At 46.9% G+C, this 16,331-nt stretch overlaps 1 protein-coding gene across 1 annotated transcript in view; it reads right to left on the bottom strand.

Moving 5' to 3' along the window:
- Positions 1-581: 581 nt before the first annotated feature.
- Positions 582-16,331, bottom strand: part of atxn1a (ataxin 1a) — a 133,155-nt gene continuing 117,405 nt past the window's right edge. Inside the window, exons 4-5 of the mRNA XM_056298292.1 lie at positions 9,537-12,055; positions 582-5,172 (exon numbers count right to left, since the gene is read on the bottom strand). Coding sequence (XP_056154267.1) covers positions 4,588-5,172; positions 9,537-11,417 — 2,466 coding nt within the window. The 5' untranslated portion in view covers positions 11,418-12,055 and the 3' untranslated portion in view covers positions 582-4,587. The remainder of the gene's footprint in view (positions 5,173-9,536; positions 12,056-16,331) is intronic.

Below are 16,331 nucleotides of genomic sequence, written 5' to 3'. Positions count from 1 at the left end.
GGGGGGGGTGGGGGTTATGGACTGTTACTGCATATACGAGATACTTCCCTGAAAAAACTGCCTACTGGCATTGCAACTGCGACAACTCGTGATTCTGATGCAACTGGTTAAAAAAGGGGGGATTGAGAAGGCCAGCGTGTCTGAACTGGAATGTGTTCAGCGGACTTGTGTTGGCTCCTAAATCCTACGACTCTAGATCTGCCGTAGGACTACACTGGTTACGAGGGCTGAAGAATTATGCTGCGGCCTGTAAACAGGTCCGAGCTGTTCTGCCTTTTTGTTTTTTGGTTCTAATGCCAGAGATTATTACATGTTATTGCAGAGAACGCAAGTGGAATGATTGTGTGTGTGTGTGTGTGTGTGTGTGTGTGTACTACCCAAACATATACTATTGCTTTTTGAAGAAGCTAAAGCAGCTACAGCGCTGCTCGCTTTTGGCTCCGTATGAGGATTTTTGTGTTCTTTGTCGTCATCTTTTTTTTTCTTTTTTTTAACGCGACTCCAAACGTTTGACAGTCAAGGTGACTGACATGTTTATTTAGATGTTGTTGAGGTTTTGATTGGAGGGGTGGAACAGATAAAAAGACACATATATGTGTATATACACACACACATGGGCACGCATGCACACACACACACACACACACACACACACACAGAGGTAAGCACACAAAAGTACACACTCACACTAAAGCACACACAGTAGTACTCCCAAGCGTGACTATTTCTACTGCTAGTGATGGTAATGTAACAATAAGAAAAGGAAGAAATGAAAATGCACTACTGCAATGTTGATCTGAGAAACCCTGTTTTATTTTAAAAAAATAAAGAATTTTGAAATCTTATATGGGGTGTACTCATTCACCCAAACACCAACATACATCCGTCCACTTGTCCGTCCGCCGCTACATCATCCCTCATCCATCCTGCCGTCACACCCTGTTAACCTCCCACCACGCAAAACAGTGTCGCCCCGCTTTGAATGATCAAATTCAACAGTTAAACCATACTGTTAAGCTTTTGTCAGGGGGATGTAACCCAAACTGATCCCACATCAGTTTTTAGAGGCAATTATCAGCCATCTTTATGGAAAAAAAAACCTGCTTCGTTGACAAACAACTAAATACTGTGGCCGATTTAAAAAAAAACAAAAAAAAAACCTCAACAGATATGCATGCTGGAAAGCCACGCCCCTTTGCCTCTGACATGCCACTCTGCCCGGAAGCCACCGATGCCTGAGGTACTGCATGTACTACCCCTACTGACCACTAGGGCTCACTGTCGCGTGCAGCATGTGGAAAATATCAGCATTCTTTGTGATCGTTTCAACCAAGTACAATTGAAACATACTGAGTGCTGATCCTGACCCACCACACATTGTTTTTCCCTCTTCTTTTTGACCTGTAAAATGTTCTTTCCCTCGTTCAAAGTAGCATTTAGGGGCGATTCTTTTCATTCAACGCAGTCGAACTCAGAAGACAGTATCATATCATTTGTGTATTGATGCTGATGAAACCATCTCCAGTCCAGTGTGATTATGATTGAGTGGGCATGTTGCATTTTTCCAGCATTGAATCCTACTTCCCTTAAGAAAATTTTTTTTAGAAAAGGGGTGGAACTTGGGCTTGCCACAGGGGTAACAGCCCATGAGGATGTCCAACCAGACAGCCATTGGCCTAATTGCTTGTTACAACCATTTTGGCTAACCAGGCAAGCAAACCTATTGAGGTAACTGCTACATTTCAGTAAAATGGGGTTCAGCTGGCTGAAAACACAGGCCATGTTCAGGAATGAGCCCTAGAAATTATACCCTGTGTGTGTGTGGGGGGGGGTAGTCTAGATTTTACCTTCATGTAAGGGTAAAATACTTCAGGATTATGGAATGAAGGTAAATTGTGGCGATGGCAGTTTATACTCTAAGCTGCTGTTTTTGTTTGAGGATCTGAGATGAAAAGTTTCTGCAATTCTCCTCCAGCAGTCTACGTTAGTACTAGCATCCCCTGATCAGAATCAATTAGTAACAACAGGTGAACAGCCTAGCTTGTAGCAAGGGACACCAGCTAGTTCCAAAATGCAAATGCTATATCACCAGCATTTTTTGTTTATTTGACTGTGGTGTCAAAGCAGGAATTTGGGGGGGGGGATTTACAACTATCCAATCCCTGCCCTCCACTGGTGTATGGTATGTCTGGTCTAGGTGCTCACTTCCTGACAGGACTTTTTTTTTTAATTCTTGTCTCCGCCTGACCCCCCTCCTCCTGATGTGCAAATTGCAAGGTTCTCTTAAGTAGAAACGACAAGTAGAGACACAGGACATTAACATTTTCTATATATCGTGAGGACAACATTTTCCTGTACACGTTATACATACATTCAGACACAAATATGCATATGCACACACACGCACACACACACACACACACACACACACACACACACACACACACACACACACACACACACACACACACACACACACACACACACACACACACACACACACACACACCAGAGCACTTTCTGTATTACTTGTATTATTATGAATGTGCACTTACCAAGTGCAGTTCGACTAGTTCCTTTTGCGGTAAGGACAATATGCACCGAAAAGTAAGCACTTGCATACAGTACATACGAATGCTTATCAACAAATACAGTACATATTATGTCATTTGATATAAGGGTTAGCCTGTTTGCATGTGTGGCTGTGGGAGCTCAAGCTTTATGTTCCTTTAAAGCGTGTATGCACATGTATATATATATGTGTGTGTGTGTGTGTGTGTGTGTGTGTGTGTGTGTGTGTGCATGTGTATGGACATAGACCGGCATTCGTGCACACTCTAGCAAATACACACTTAGATTACAAACATATCATTTATATGACACCCTTCAATATTCTGTGGCCTGAGCTTCAAATCACTGCTCTCAGTCTGGTAACAAAAATCACAGGGATATTCCATCACCCTTGTCTATTTCCTCCTTATACCAATCCACAAACTTAAAGATCTGCACATTCCAACGCTTTCCCTATCTTTTGGATCCATTTAATCACTTCTCAAGTGAAAAAAAGCAGTAGCTGACACAGTTGGTTGATCGTATGACCACGCGTTTGGATTATCTCTGTGAATAATCTTTTCAATTTCCGGTTCCTTTTTATACTCCCTCTCAAAAAGTTTCTCTTTCCATCTACTCAACACAATACCTGTCACATTTCATCCCTTTCCTTGAGTGTCAACCATTGGCACGACTATCCCATTATTGAAAGACCCTTCACCCTTCCAAAGTGCTGTTGCTACTTTCTCCCCTTGTCTAGTAAAAAAAAAAAAAAAAGAAAAAAAAAGATAAACAATAAAGAAAACATACAGTACGGTATTAAGTGTAGAGACAACAAAAATTTGGATAAATAACCTTGGTGTCGGTATATAATGGTGCATGGTGACGGTGACAGATGTGTTAAGTGCCTTGAAGCAACATCCTGACCCCCTCAGAACTGACATGCAAACCCTCTCAGTTTTACTTGAACATAACCTTCCTTGGTTAAAGAACGTGATAAAGTAGTTGACGGTCGCATCAAAAATGACGAGGATCATCTCCTGTCCTCCTCCAACCGATTCTCAAGGTGAAGCAGTCAACCCAGTGTGTTTGCAAATGTATGTGTTAGTTTTCGGGTTTATCACGTTTTTGTTGACATTGGCTCACGTTGGTTCTATCTAAAACAAAATGACCCCTGATTGAAGTTTTAGATAATACTTAACAAAGTGTCAACCCATCTGCTGAGATAGGAGAGAGGGGGGAAACTGACAGAAAAAACTAAAAAAAAAAAAATCCAATAAAAATGCGCAAAATTAAAGTATAGACTCCACTGTCAACAAACACGTTTTCTCCTGATGGTGTGGCACACTGGCACTGCTTGATGACATATTGATCACACATTTATGCTTCAAACAGGGAGAGAGACATCATCCTAACAAATTTCTCCCACTGAAGTATTTTGCTACACTCATCAATGAGAATTAAAGATTTTTTCACTTTACCAACAAATTCTTCGTAGCTCATATCATCCCTGCAGCTGACTGAAACACCGCTGGCACAACCAGATCCTATGGGAGAAAAATTCACTCCAGACATTCTGCTGAGGAGCCTCACCATGTAGTGCAAGACACTGTCAAGTAACTAACCATGTGCTATTTCACTTTGAAAATTTCACAATGTATAACTACAGCCAGCCAACCAGAGGCATCGAGCAATGCTTCTGTGTGCCACACAACCACCATTAAACACCTAGCACAGCTCACAAATCCTTCCAATGAAAATCATATAACATCGGCATAAATTGCTTGGGTAATAATACCAAATCCATCCATTATAACGTGTTATAAACTACCTGAACTTAATGTAAGGTGGTAACATGTAGGGTAAATTTGCCTCTACAGTACAGTATTCAAGATAGGAAATAAAAACAGAAACTGAAATTTCAAAAACAAAAGAAATCAAACATTAATGCGGGCATTCATGATTATTATTTTTTTTTTGTAGAATCCTTTTTTGATTTTCCAAATCCCCTGGGTTATTGAACAGTCCAGTTTGCCTTCACTTGCCAATATTTGACCTGCCCTCGATGCTGACTTTCACCTCGTGTGGGATAAAAGAAGGTTTAGGAAGGGTCAAGGGGGGCTCCTCCTCTGTTTTCTCCACCTTGCGACCCTCGGGGGCAGACCATCTCCGCTTTCTGCCCACTGACGGCTTACCGGCACCAGCTCCCTGACCTTTTGTAACTAAACCTCGTTCCCCAAACCTGAGTTCCCCGTTTTCAGCTGTGGTTGGCCCAGTTGTCCCGCTCCCAGCACAACCCCGCTGGCCGACGCCATTCTCCTGGTCCCCGTGCCTGGAGCCTCCTCCGATGCCGCATTGGGGGGCATCCAGGACAGCTCTGGGGGGTTTGAGATGCATGTGGCCAGTGGTTGCGAGAGAGTTGGGGGCAGCCAGTTCCAGGGATTGGGTCTTCCGCAGAGATCCGTTCTTCAGGTTCTTTAAGGTGAGCGAGATGCAGACGTCGCCCACAGAGAGCTTGGTGCATGGCAGCTCTAGGAGCTGGGTGGTCCGATCAGGGCAGCACGATGACCAGCCTTGGCCAAAGACGAAGAAAGGGTACTCCAACAAGACCTCTACACTCACCTGGAGGAGAGGGGATTGGGGTTCAGGGCAACAAGACAGAAAAAAAACAATTGTTACAACAGTAAATTAGACAGAGTTACTGAAGCATAACGAACTACGATAAAAGTTCTGCAATGATAAAAATTAATATGTAAAACAATGTTATATGCCAATGGCATATAATAAGATTGACAGCACACATTTGTTTATAAAATATCTAAAATAACTGAAAAAGATGAGAATAATTTCGATAATTAAGACTCCTGCAGTTCAGTGTTTCAAAGAGGAGAGAATATAGAGGAGAATGTATAATGGATAGTTCAGCCTTTGCCCCGTAAAAGTAAAAGCTCATTAAACAGCTTTGTGCCGACATGCATGAGGTTGCTAAATGACAACAGATAATAAGAACAGCTAATAATCTGCCACTGCTTCTTACTTTTCTTATGTAGTATTAGTCAATTAGTATGATTTAATATTAAAATCATGCAGTATTAGTGAAGTATGTTAGTAACACTAACATAATAATAATAAATCATACTAATATACTATACTAAGTTAGTATGATTTATTAGTATCGAATATCAGTATATTAATATATTAGTATTAATAAATTAGAAGTATAGTCTAAAATATACTAATATTTCAGAATAAAAGTGTAATAGTATTAGTACAGTAGAACTTATCAAATAACTATAACTTTAAGTATAACAGTTATAAGCTATTAGTAGTAATAATTTGTGTTATTAGCTTTTTGCATATTTATTATTAGATTATATTTGTTATGTTCATATTAGTAGCAGTAGATTCATTTTTTTTGCATATTTTCTTTATCTGCTTCAAACTGGCTGCCACATATGAAGTTCCCTTTGGAAAAATAAAGTGATTCTATTCCATATCAAAAGGCTCATCATCTTTGGGCTTAAAATGCTTATGGTTAAAATGATTGACCAAGTGGACAGACCAAAGAAACCCCAAAATTGAAAATAAGTCAAATTGTTTGAATCAATCCCAAAACTGAAAAACAATTGGGGTAGCTAAATTAAAAATGCAAACAAGAACCATTTAGTCTTTGTCAATAAAATAATTTAATTTTGCATAATCCGCAAAAGTCTGATTAAGAGGGTCAGGAGGAAGTGAAATAGAGAAAGTGAACGAGAGGGCAGGATGGGAGGAGCACAGAGATGAAAACAATGGGGAGATTATGAAGGAGAAGACGTATTTTCCCACCCCTATTATCTAATTCGAAGCTTCTTGGAGTGTGGGCCCTCTGAGTAAGAGGGAGCCACAGAGGAGAGTAAAAGGGAGCAAGATGAGTTGGAGTGTCTTTCAAAGATGGTCAGCTTCTGCAGTGCACGCTATCAAAGAACTGCCGGGGGTTGGCAGAGATAGTTAGAGATGTGCTGTGTGGGTTGGTGAGTCAAGCATGGACAGATGAAATAGATTATCTGGCTTTAACAAAGATACTCAAAAAGAATAAGACAGGCCTGCTGGTTTGGGTGCATACTGTTATGCGTTTGAAGGTGAGCACAGAAAGGCAGAAAGACATAAACCGTGGCAGCAGAAGAGACAGGACTGGGAGTCTTGTGTGTCACGATTTCGATTCTAAATCGAAAACACTGGACAACAAGTTTTTTTCAAACGTTTTGCTTCTGGGAAAAAAATTAGAGATCACGACAGACAAAGTCAAACTGAACATAAAAACAATTTCAGATTTGCTGTATCACGTAGGATTTTGGAGAAACATTAAAAGAACTTTTATTGAATTTAACATGTTTAATCGCATCATGATGCTGACACATTGTGTCAGTTCAACTGAGCTTAAAATGTTTCACAGCTGATTTTCATTTGTACATCTGGTGCCTCTCATGTCAGTGTCCAACAATAGTCGGCCAGCATTGATGGATTCCAGTTGCCCCGATACCTCTTTTCCATGGTCCCAATGTCCTAGTGAAGTCGCAAACATGCGCACTTTATAAAAAAAATAAAATGTCCATGTCACCCCCAGGCTCCGTACGACAAAGCGTAACTTACATAGCTTACCGGTAGCCTGCAACTGCACTTTTCGAGACAGCATGGCCACTAACTGCTGGAGTTGGAGATAATGGAGAAACAACGGAACTGGAAAATCTCCCTGCTTCCCTGAAGTGACCAGTGTGGCAACATTTTAGTTACGTCAACAGCCAACGCTGCATTGACAGAAAAACTACTTTGTTCCCAAATGACTGGTGAAATAAGTTATCGTTATTACATTTTCTTTTTTTGGATTCCCCCCCCCCCTTTTCTCCCCAATTGTATCCAGCCAACCACCCCACTCTTCCGAGCCATCCTGGTCACTGCTCCACCCCCTCTGCCGATCCGGGGAGGGCTGCAGACTACCACATGCCTCCTCCGATACATGTGGAGTCGCCAGCCGCTTCTTTTCACCTGACAGTGAGGAGTTTCACCAGGGGGGCGTAGCACGTGGGAGGATCACGCTGTCCCCCCCCCCCCAGTTTCCCCCTCCCCCCTGAACAGACGCCCCGACTGAAAAGCGCAGGTGCTAGTGCAGTGACCAGGACACATACCCACATCCGGCTTCCCACCCGCAGACACGGGCAAGGGGCAGCGTCCATGAGCAATGTTAAGCCCTTCCCGAGCGGAAGCGGCAGCTTCGCAGCAAACAGAAATCTACTACATTAGAAGTAAGCAGTTTGTTGTAATTTTCTTCGTTTTCATTCGGGGTTAATATTATCGGCTTTATGGCAGCATATATACATGAGTTGGTGTTGTAAACACAGCCATGCTGTACTGTCTAACGTGCTCCGCATGTCTGACTTCCTGTGACGCGTCCATAGCGACAGCGATGCTGTGACATCACTCGGACGCTGCCCCACTGTGTCTGTAGGGACGCCCGACCAAGCTGGAGGTAGCATGGGGATTCGATCCAGCGATCCCCGTGTTGGTAGGCAACAGAATAGACTGCCACACTACCCGGATACTGCTGATACTATCTTTTAAAAGAAGAATTTGAAAATGTAAATGACAGTTCTCAGGGCATGAAACCAATGATCTGTTGTCTTGTACAAATCAAGAATCGATAATCTGTCAATGGCATAGCCGTTGGTGCTGAAAAAAAATGTTTAAATCGAAAATCGAATCAAATCCTCACCTTAAAATCGAAAGTCAACTGAATCGTGGATTTGGAGAATTGTGACACCCTTAGTAAACAAGCCTTCTTCCAAGCTATATTGATCCATACCCCTAAGTTGTATGACTGCACTGCAGCCATATTGATCATGTTGGTACATAGAACAGTGCCGGCCATGGACATTCTTAATTTTGCCACAACTGAACTATTGCTCCATTGTGCCTTGATGGATGTGTCAGAAAATATAGAAAGGCGACCAGATTTCTCGGTTTCTCTTTTCCAGTATGATAGATAGCAATGAACAGGAACGCGATTATCAGAACATTCCAGCTGGTTTAAAAAACAAAAACAAAAAACAATCCAGCTGCTGATTGATGGAAAATCTACCCTCACACGTAGTCTTTCATTCAACTTTAATGATCTCTGAACCTCTCTGAAGCTTGCAACCAGAGAATGCGTGTTTCATGACTGTCATCCTTGCACACTGGAAATAATTACTGAGGGAATAGGGAAGCCCTAAGAGGTTTTAGGTAACGGAATCATGTCTAGTTCAGAATGGGGGAAAAACTCGGTTCTTATAAAACAGCATTAACAACGGAGGCTAGGAACAGCTGTTAAAAGCACTCTGTGAAATGTGCATGGATGAAGTCATCTTTCGAGCTCATTAATACAACCTAAAACTGGCCCCTGTAGCTTGGCGATGGGTTAATATTTTTTTGAGAGGGAAACAATTACTTTATTAACTACGTTAAAATTTTCAGAGCACAAACGTAACAGTTGCTGAAATCAGTTCAGCTTCTCATTAGCAACAGAAATAACATCCTGAAAACAGCCTCAGTTTAGAATTACTGACATGGCAGCGAGTCTGTGATTTGAATTCAAGTCCACTCAACTGAACTCAATTCAGTTGAAATCAATTCAATTCGACTTCATTGTAATTGCTCAAGTACTCGTACACAAAAAAATGAAATGTGGAATTGCATACTCTCAGATCAATGCAAAATTTGGTAATGTATTTGAGAAACTGAGTTGCTAGGAAGCATGATGTGCTTCTTCTGACACTAGTGATATGGTTGTGAGGTGCTGTAAGATAAATCTCCCTAATAATCACTCTTGCCATGGACTGCTGATATTACCAGACCCCAGGCACATTAAATGAAAAGTACTATACAGTTAATTTAAACTGTTACCATATAAATCAAACTGTAATGACATGGGGTCTGTGTCGAGACAAAGCCCAATCATGCCCTCGTCTCACCTGAGCGCGGTGCTCCCCGACGGAGAACTGAACCACGGCGAAGTTGGGCGAAGTGTGGCTCCCGTCGATCCGCTCCACAGTGGATGAGTCGATCTTCAGCTCGCTGCTGATCTCGGCGCTCTGGATGAAGTCTTCCGTCTTTAGGTCTTCCACACGCTTCAGCTCTCCATCGGCCAGCTGGATGATGGAGCCCTTAATGAAGTACGGGGGCAGCGACGGGGGTGCGGTCACCGGGCCAGATGTGGGAGGCAGGGCGGTGGAGGTGATCAGTCCCGGTGGGGCAGGAACGACGGGTAGGTGCAGCTGGGCTTGGACCACTGCGCCTGCTGGAGCCTGGTGGTAGGGGACGCTGCTGCTTTCCAGGGTCTCTCCTTTGGGGGTGGGGGCAGCTATGTACGTGTGCGGGAGCATGCTGGGGAAAGAAGGGGACTGGGTCGATGAAGTCACGTGGGTAGCGGCAGGTTCCAGTGCGGTGACCCCACCCCCACTGACAGGTATGATAACCGGCTGGGCGCCAGGAATGAGCAGGTGTTGTGGGAGGCCGGTATGGTAGCTGATTGGCTGCTGCTGGCTCCCGCCCCCTCCTGCGATGTAACCAATGATAGGCGGCTGTGGGTAGATACTGCTGGAGGGGAGGCCCAGTGAGAGGGGCTCTGGGGTGCTGTGGGTGGTCTGGATGACAGTGTGGGGTGATAATGTGGTGACAGCTGCTTTCATGTTGTCAACATTTGGTGGGGGTGGGAAAGTGAATGAGGAAGAGCAAGAGGTGGAGGAAGAGGGGATGCGGTTGACAGGCTTGCCAAGGACGATGCCGCCTTTCTCTGAAGGGGCAGGGGTCAGCGGCTTGTCAGCACTGACCCTCGGTGGAGCCAGCTGGTGGTCCCCGTGGCTGTTGGGCATTAGCATGAAGGAGGTTCTTAGCCCTGAGGGATCATGGGTAGTGTAGTCAGAGGGCAGGACCAGCTGGCGGGCCTCATACGCCGATGAAGATGTAGTAGACAAGGTATCCCGTGGTTTGTGTCCCGCCTTGGAGTGGACAGAGTCTGGTGGCAGTCCAAACCGTCTGCCTCTCTCCAGCTCACCGTTGTGAAGCTCTCTGGGCCTCAACGTCCCCTCCTCTTTCCTGGTGGGCCCATCGGCATACTGCACCATGACCTGCGACATACCATGTCCCATTGTGTGATGGGGGTGTGGAGGAAGTGGATGGAGATGGCTGCCACCTTGGTGGTGGGGTGATGGTACGGTCCGGGGCGCTGTGCTTAGTGGTGAGGTGGCCACTTGGACGTGGTGGGGGACTGAGTCTGTGTGGGGTGGGGGCATGGAGGTGCGTCCTGAGGATACCCGCTGCTGGTCCAGTTTGGAAGCCTGAGAGGGAGCGGAGACTGTCTCTATGTGTGTGGATCTATGGGGGGCCAAGGAGGAGGAATAAGAGGAGGAAGAGGAGGAGAAGGGAGGGGGTGGAGGAGGGGGCGGGAGTAGCTGAGGAGAGATGTACCCAGTGTACGGAGAAGGGTATGGAGAAGCGATAAACTGCAAGTTGGGGGGCAGCTGGGTGTAGTGGATCGTCCCTCCCACAGTGGACTGCGGCAGAGGGGATGTGTAAACCGCAGGGAGAGACGAGACCAGCCTCAAGGAAGAGGCTGAGGAGCAGTCTGCCACAGAGTGGAGGGGTTTGTACTGCGGTCCGTCTAACTCACCGGCACCCCGGCGCCCGCTGGTGCTGCTCTCGTGCCCACCCGCCACACTCGCGAGCCAAGCCAGGTTCTCCGTGCGCTGGCTGTCGCTGGCCGGGGGGCGCTCGTCGGATGCCAACGTGCTCGACAGGATCTCCCGCTTCTTCGGGGGCAGGCAGTCATTGCTGCGCTCGTGGTTGGATTTCATGCTGGCGTCGCCCTAGCGTCCCTCTGCGATACACTTACTTTTTCTCACTCTACCCGGACGTCTAGCTCTCTCTTTCTGTCTCCTGCCACCCTCTCTCCCTGACCGTCTGTTTCACTTTCCTGTCACCTTGTGTGTCACTTGATAATTCCACCCGAGTCCGTCTCCTCTTTTTTCACCGGCTACGACTCAACCTCACCAACTCCTGATGGTAATCTCCTCCTCCTCCTCCTCCTCCTCCTCCTTTTCCCTTTTCCTGTCAACTTTCACACACGGCTGCAGTGTTTCCGGGACTCTGCTGAGGCGACGAAACGGGGGGCCAAGTTCCCGAAAGAAGAAAAAAAAAAAAAAGAGAGAGAGAGAGAAAAAAAAAGACAATCAAAGAAAAAACGCGAGCGTGGAAGGACTGATAAGATGAAGATATGGAGGTTGTGGTCTGAGGGGTTGGGGGGGGGGTAGGGTTATCTGTTGAGTCTTCAGTGTCTGAAGGGCGAGCTCAGCGTCGTAGGGGAGAGAGCCGCGGAGGAGTCACACCTGCTGCTGCTGCTGCTGCCGCCGGGCACGACGGGGGGCCGAGCGCGTCCCACTTCATGTGGAATCATTTCCCTGGGAGAGCGAGCCTTCCCACGCACAGCACCCACCTGGGGAACAGAGACAGGGGACACAGATAAAATAAAATAAAATAAATGTGCTGCCGGCTAAATCAAACCTCGACCCCCCCCCCCCTCAACTTTGTCCGCTGCCGACCTTCAAAACAACGCATTTCGCACTGCAGCAGTGGATAGGATTGTATCTTTTTTTTTTCTTCCTCCATTTTGGATTTCTTCCCCCCTTTCTCCCCAGTTTTACTTGGCCAATTACCCCACTCTTCTGAACCGTCCCGGTCGCTGCTGCACCCCCTCTGCCGATCCGGGGGGGGGGGGGGGCTGCAGACTACCACATGCCTCCTCCGATACATGTGGAGTCGCCAGCCGCTTCTTTTCACCGGACAGTGAGGAGTTTCACCAGGGGGACGCAGCTTGTGGGAGGATCACGCTATCCCCCCCCCCAGTTCCCCTTCCCCCCTGAACAGGCGCCCCGACCGACTGACCAGAGGAGGCGCCAGTGCAGTGGCTAGGACACATACCCACATCCGGCTCCCCACCTGCAGACATGGCCAATTGGTGCCTGTAGGGACGCCCGACCAAGCCGGAGGTAACACGGGGGTTTGAACTGGCGATGATCCCCGTGTTGGTAGGCAATGGAATAGACCGCCACGCCACCCGGACGCCCCAGGATCGTATCTTTGAAACAATTTGGTGTCATTTTGAAGTACATCCAACCGTTTTTGACAGTTGTGGACCTTGAATTCATCAGGGGCCCATCACCGACCTTTCCTGAAACATGTTCAAGTCATTTGGTACGGCCCATTTTTCCATAAAGACCTGGACGGATAAACAAGCACAGTACTGAAATATGAACAAAAAGGTTCCGTGGCAAAAACAAATGGAGGGGCGGGCTTCGAATAGGTTAATTTGTGTATATACACATCTAATTCTTGCAAGGACAAATGGAACGATGTCGTGTTGCAAGTAAGCGTCCAACGCACAAGATAGAGTACATACCAGTCCTTGCTCGTGTTAGCTAGTTTTCAATCCCTGTGTTGCTTCATACATACAAGGACTGAGATTTGTTTCGTGAGGAAATTGAGCACGGCCGGTGTGAAAGATTTAACCAAAAAATATATAAACATAGCTAAAGGGCTGCCTTTCTCTATATATATACACACACACACAATCACTGCAAAATTACTCTTAGTCACCAATTCTATGTTTCTGTGCTGAGCATTCATATAGAAAAATATGAGTATGACTGGGCATGTATGACATCACACTTACTTCCTCAGTGCACAAATACTTGGAAAGTCAAAGACTGTTTTGCTCGGGAATGCCTCAACAGGCTAAACTAGCAGCTAAATGGCAAGCCAGTCCTTATCCTGATGAAGAAAGGTATGAATTACTCTGTGTGTGTGTGTGTGTGTGTGTGTGTGTGTGTGTGTGTGTGTGTGTGTGTGTGTGTGTGTGTGTGTGTGTTGTGTGTCCCGCCATCTGTGGGTGCTGTGTGTGAGAGGACCCCCTGCCGTAAAAAGATGGAACGCTCAATGTGAATCTTATAAATAATGGACAAGCAACTCCGGTGCATGCACACACGCAGACATGCCACGTGCACACCATCTTGCTTGCTCGCCACAACCTGAGCGTACTCAATTACACATGTGAGACGCATGTTCTCCTCGTTACATGCATTACATCGCACACATTCACACCCTTCCAAACCCTCCGCCAATGCACATGCATACAACACTTGTCTCCCCCCCCCCCTTTTTCTGCCCAATTGTACCCGTCCAATTACCCCACTCTCCCGAGCCGTCCCGGTTGCTGCTCCTCCCCCTCTGCCGATCCGGGGAGGGCTGCAGACTACCACATGCTTCCTCCGATACACGTGGAGTCACCAGCTGCTTCTTTTCACCTGACAGTGAGGAGTTTCAGCAGGGGGATGTAGCACGTGGGACGAGGATCACGCTATTCCCCCCAGCCCCCCCGAAAAGGCGCCCCGACCGACCACAGGAGGCGCTAGTGCAGCGACCAAGACACATAACCACATCCTGCTTCCCACCTGCAGACACGGCCAATTGTGTATGTAGGGACACCCGACCAAGCCGGGGGTAACACGGGGATTCGAACCGGCGATCCCCGTGTTGGTAGGCAACGGGATAGACCGCCGTGCCACCTGGACGCCTGCAACACTTGTCTTGAAAACCCCTCTCACCTCCATACACTAAACCACATGCACACTGCTGACTTGAAATATTTCACACGGTACAAACTCACTCAGTACCTGCAAAGACAGCAGTGTGTTCGTGTGTGTGTGTGTGTGCGCTGCACAGCGAGACAGGCACAAAAGATGAAACTGGGAAGCTGTCATACATATTTATCTTCTCTGCTGATGACACACCGGAGAGCTGAGCAGTACAAGTGTTGCTCTGTCCAGTGGTATGAGAGCCAATGACACAGCATCTCGTATTGTTGATGACTGTGGCCGCCCTGATCTGGCAGCCGCAGCAACTGGGTCACCGTCCACGTGCTTTCTTTGTCTTGTGAGTTAGCGCCTGCAGAGTTTTGTCAAGGGCATCCACCATATGCGTTTGTGTGTGTGTCTGTGTGTGTGTGTGTGTGTGTGTGTGTGTGCCTAGTACTGGCACAGAGGGACGGGAACATCTTGCATTGCAAAGAGATGCCTCTGATGTAAGACTTGTCGCAGTGTGCTACTACGTACAGTGCAACTGGAGGACGGGCATGGGAGTAGCAACACACATGCACGCACAAACACAGGCATGCAAATCAAAGGCGGTATCGAGCGGTACTCTTCATCTGTTAGATCTGTTCTCCTGTCTTTCTCTAGCTCTAGCTCTCTCTCTCTCTCTCTCTCTCTCTCTCTCTCTCTCTCTCTCTCTCTCTCTCTCTCTCTTCCATCGTTCATTCTATCTCTTCTCTTCTGGCGCCTCCACCTGTCCACCTCGCCTCCTTCCTCCCCCCCAAGCATTCTTCTTTCAGCTAATGGATTCATCCTCCCTTCCCTCTGTCCACTTCCTTGTCGTTCTCTCTCCTCCTCTACCGGGGAGAGAGAGAGAGAGAGAGAGAGAGAGAGAGAGAGAGAGAGAGAGAGAGAGAGAGAGAGAGAGAGTGTATTGATATGTACGGCGTGTGTCCCATTACTTTTCACGTCATGGGGTCACAAAACACGAGATCAGAGCGAGTCAGAAAATTCAAACGAACCGCTAGCTAGTTGTGGATCCCGCTACACATCGCACCCTGATCGAAAACGAAGCCGCGAGATGAAAGGAAGCCGGGCGTTCTCTGGGAGCGCCCGCTTCAAAGTGCCTCTCTAACCGATCCCATGTCATATGGAACCCTCAGAAATACTCCCGCTGACACCTCGCAGCGCTTTCATCTCCACGAGGAGGACGGGTGTCAGACGTGGGGCTTTTTCTTTTTAAGAGAAAACCATATCCATCATGCATCGGGTGCTACGGCTAAAACGGTGTGTCATGTTATGGCAGAGTTTCATCATGATAGCATATTAAGCGACAAACGATCATATTGGATTATTGCCCTGCCCTGCTGGCGTGTGTGTTAACGAGCGTTTCCTTACTAAAACGGGAAGATCACATTCATCCCATTTTAGGAATGGAAGGTGGCGTGTCAGAGACGGGGCACTAAAAAAGCTTCCGTTACATCGCATTAATACACCGCTTATCCCAGTCGGGGTGGCGGGGATGCTGGAGCCTATCCCAGCAGTCATTGGGCGGCAGGCGAGGAGACACCCTGGACAGGCCGCCCCTCTGTCACAGGGCCGACACACACATTCACACCGAGGGACAGTTTAGTACGGCCGATTCACCTGACGTACGTGTCTTTCTGATGGTGGGAGGAAACCCAGGCCGACACGGGGAGAACACGCAAACTCCACACAGGGGACGACCCCCAAGGTTCGAACCCGGGACCTTCTTGCTGTGAGGCCACCGTGCTAACCACTGCGCCGCCTTGCATTAATACATGATACACATATTGACTGGATGGAGGAAAACTATTACACAGATGCTAAGATACAACCCCCCCACACACACACACACACACACACATACACACAAACACAGTGGTGGTATTCCTTGGGAAAGCCTAAACCGTTGCGCTCTGATTCTCACCCACTGGGAGTAGAGAAAGGAAGAACCAGAGAAGAAGACAAAGAAGAAGAAGAAGAGGAAGAATGAGAACAATAGGAAGAAGAAAGCAGTTTGACGGTGGTGAAAAGAAGAGTGGGGAAGAGGAAAGAGGAGAGGTACAACACCTGCTGGTGGGTGTTAGAACAACCCAGTTG

The sequence above is a fragment of the Lampris incognitus genome, chromosome 18, assembly GCF_029633865.1.
Source record: "Lampris incognitus isolate fLamInc1 chromosome 18, fLamInc1.hap2, whole genome shotgun sequence".
Classification (NCBI taxonomy): Eukaryota; Metazoa; Chordata; class Actinopteri; order Lampriformes; family Lampridae; genus Lampris; species Lampris incognitus.
The sequence above is the reverse complement of the archived record's forward strand: the minus strand, read 5'-3'. Positions and strand labels throughout refer to the sequence as shown.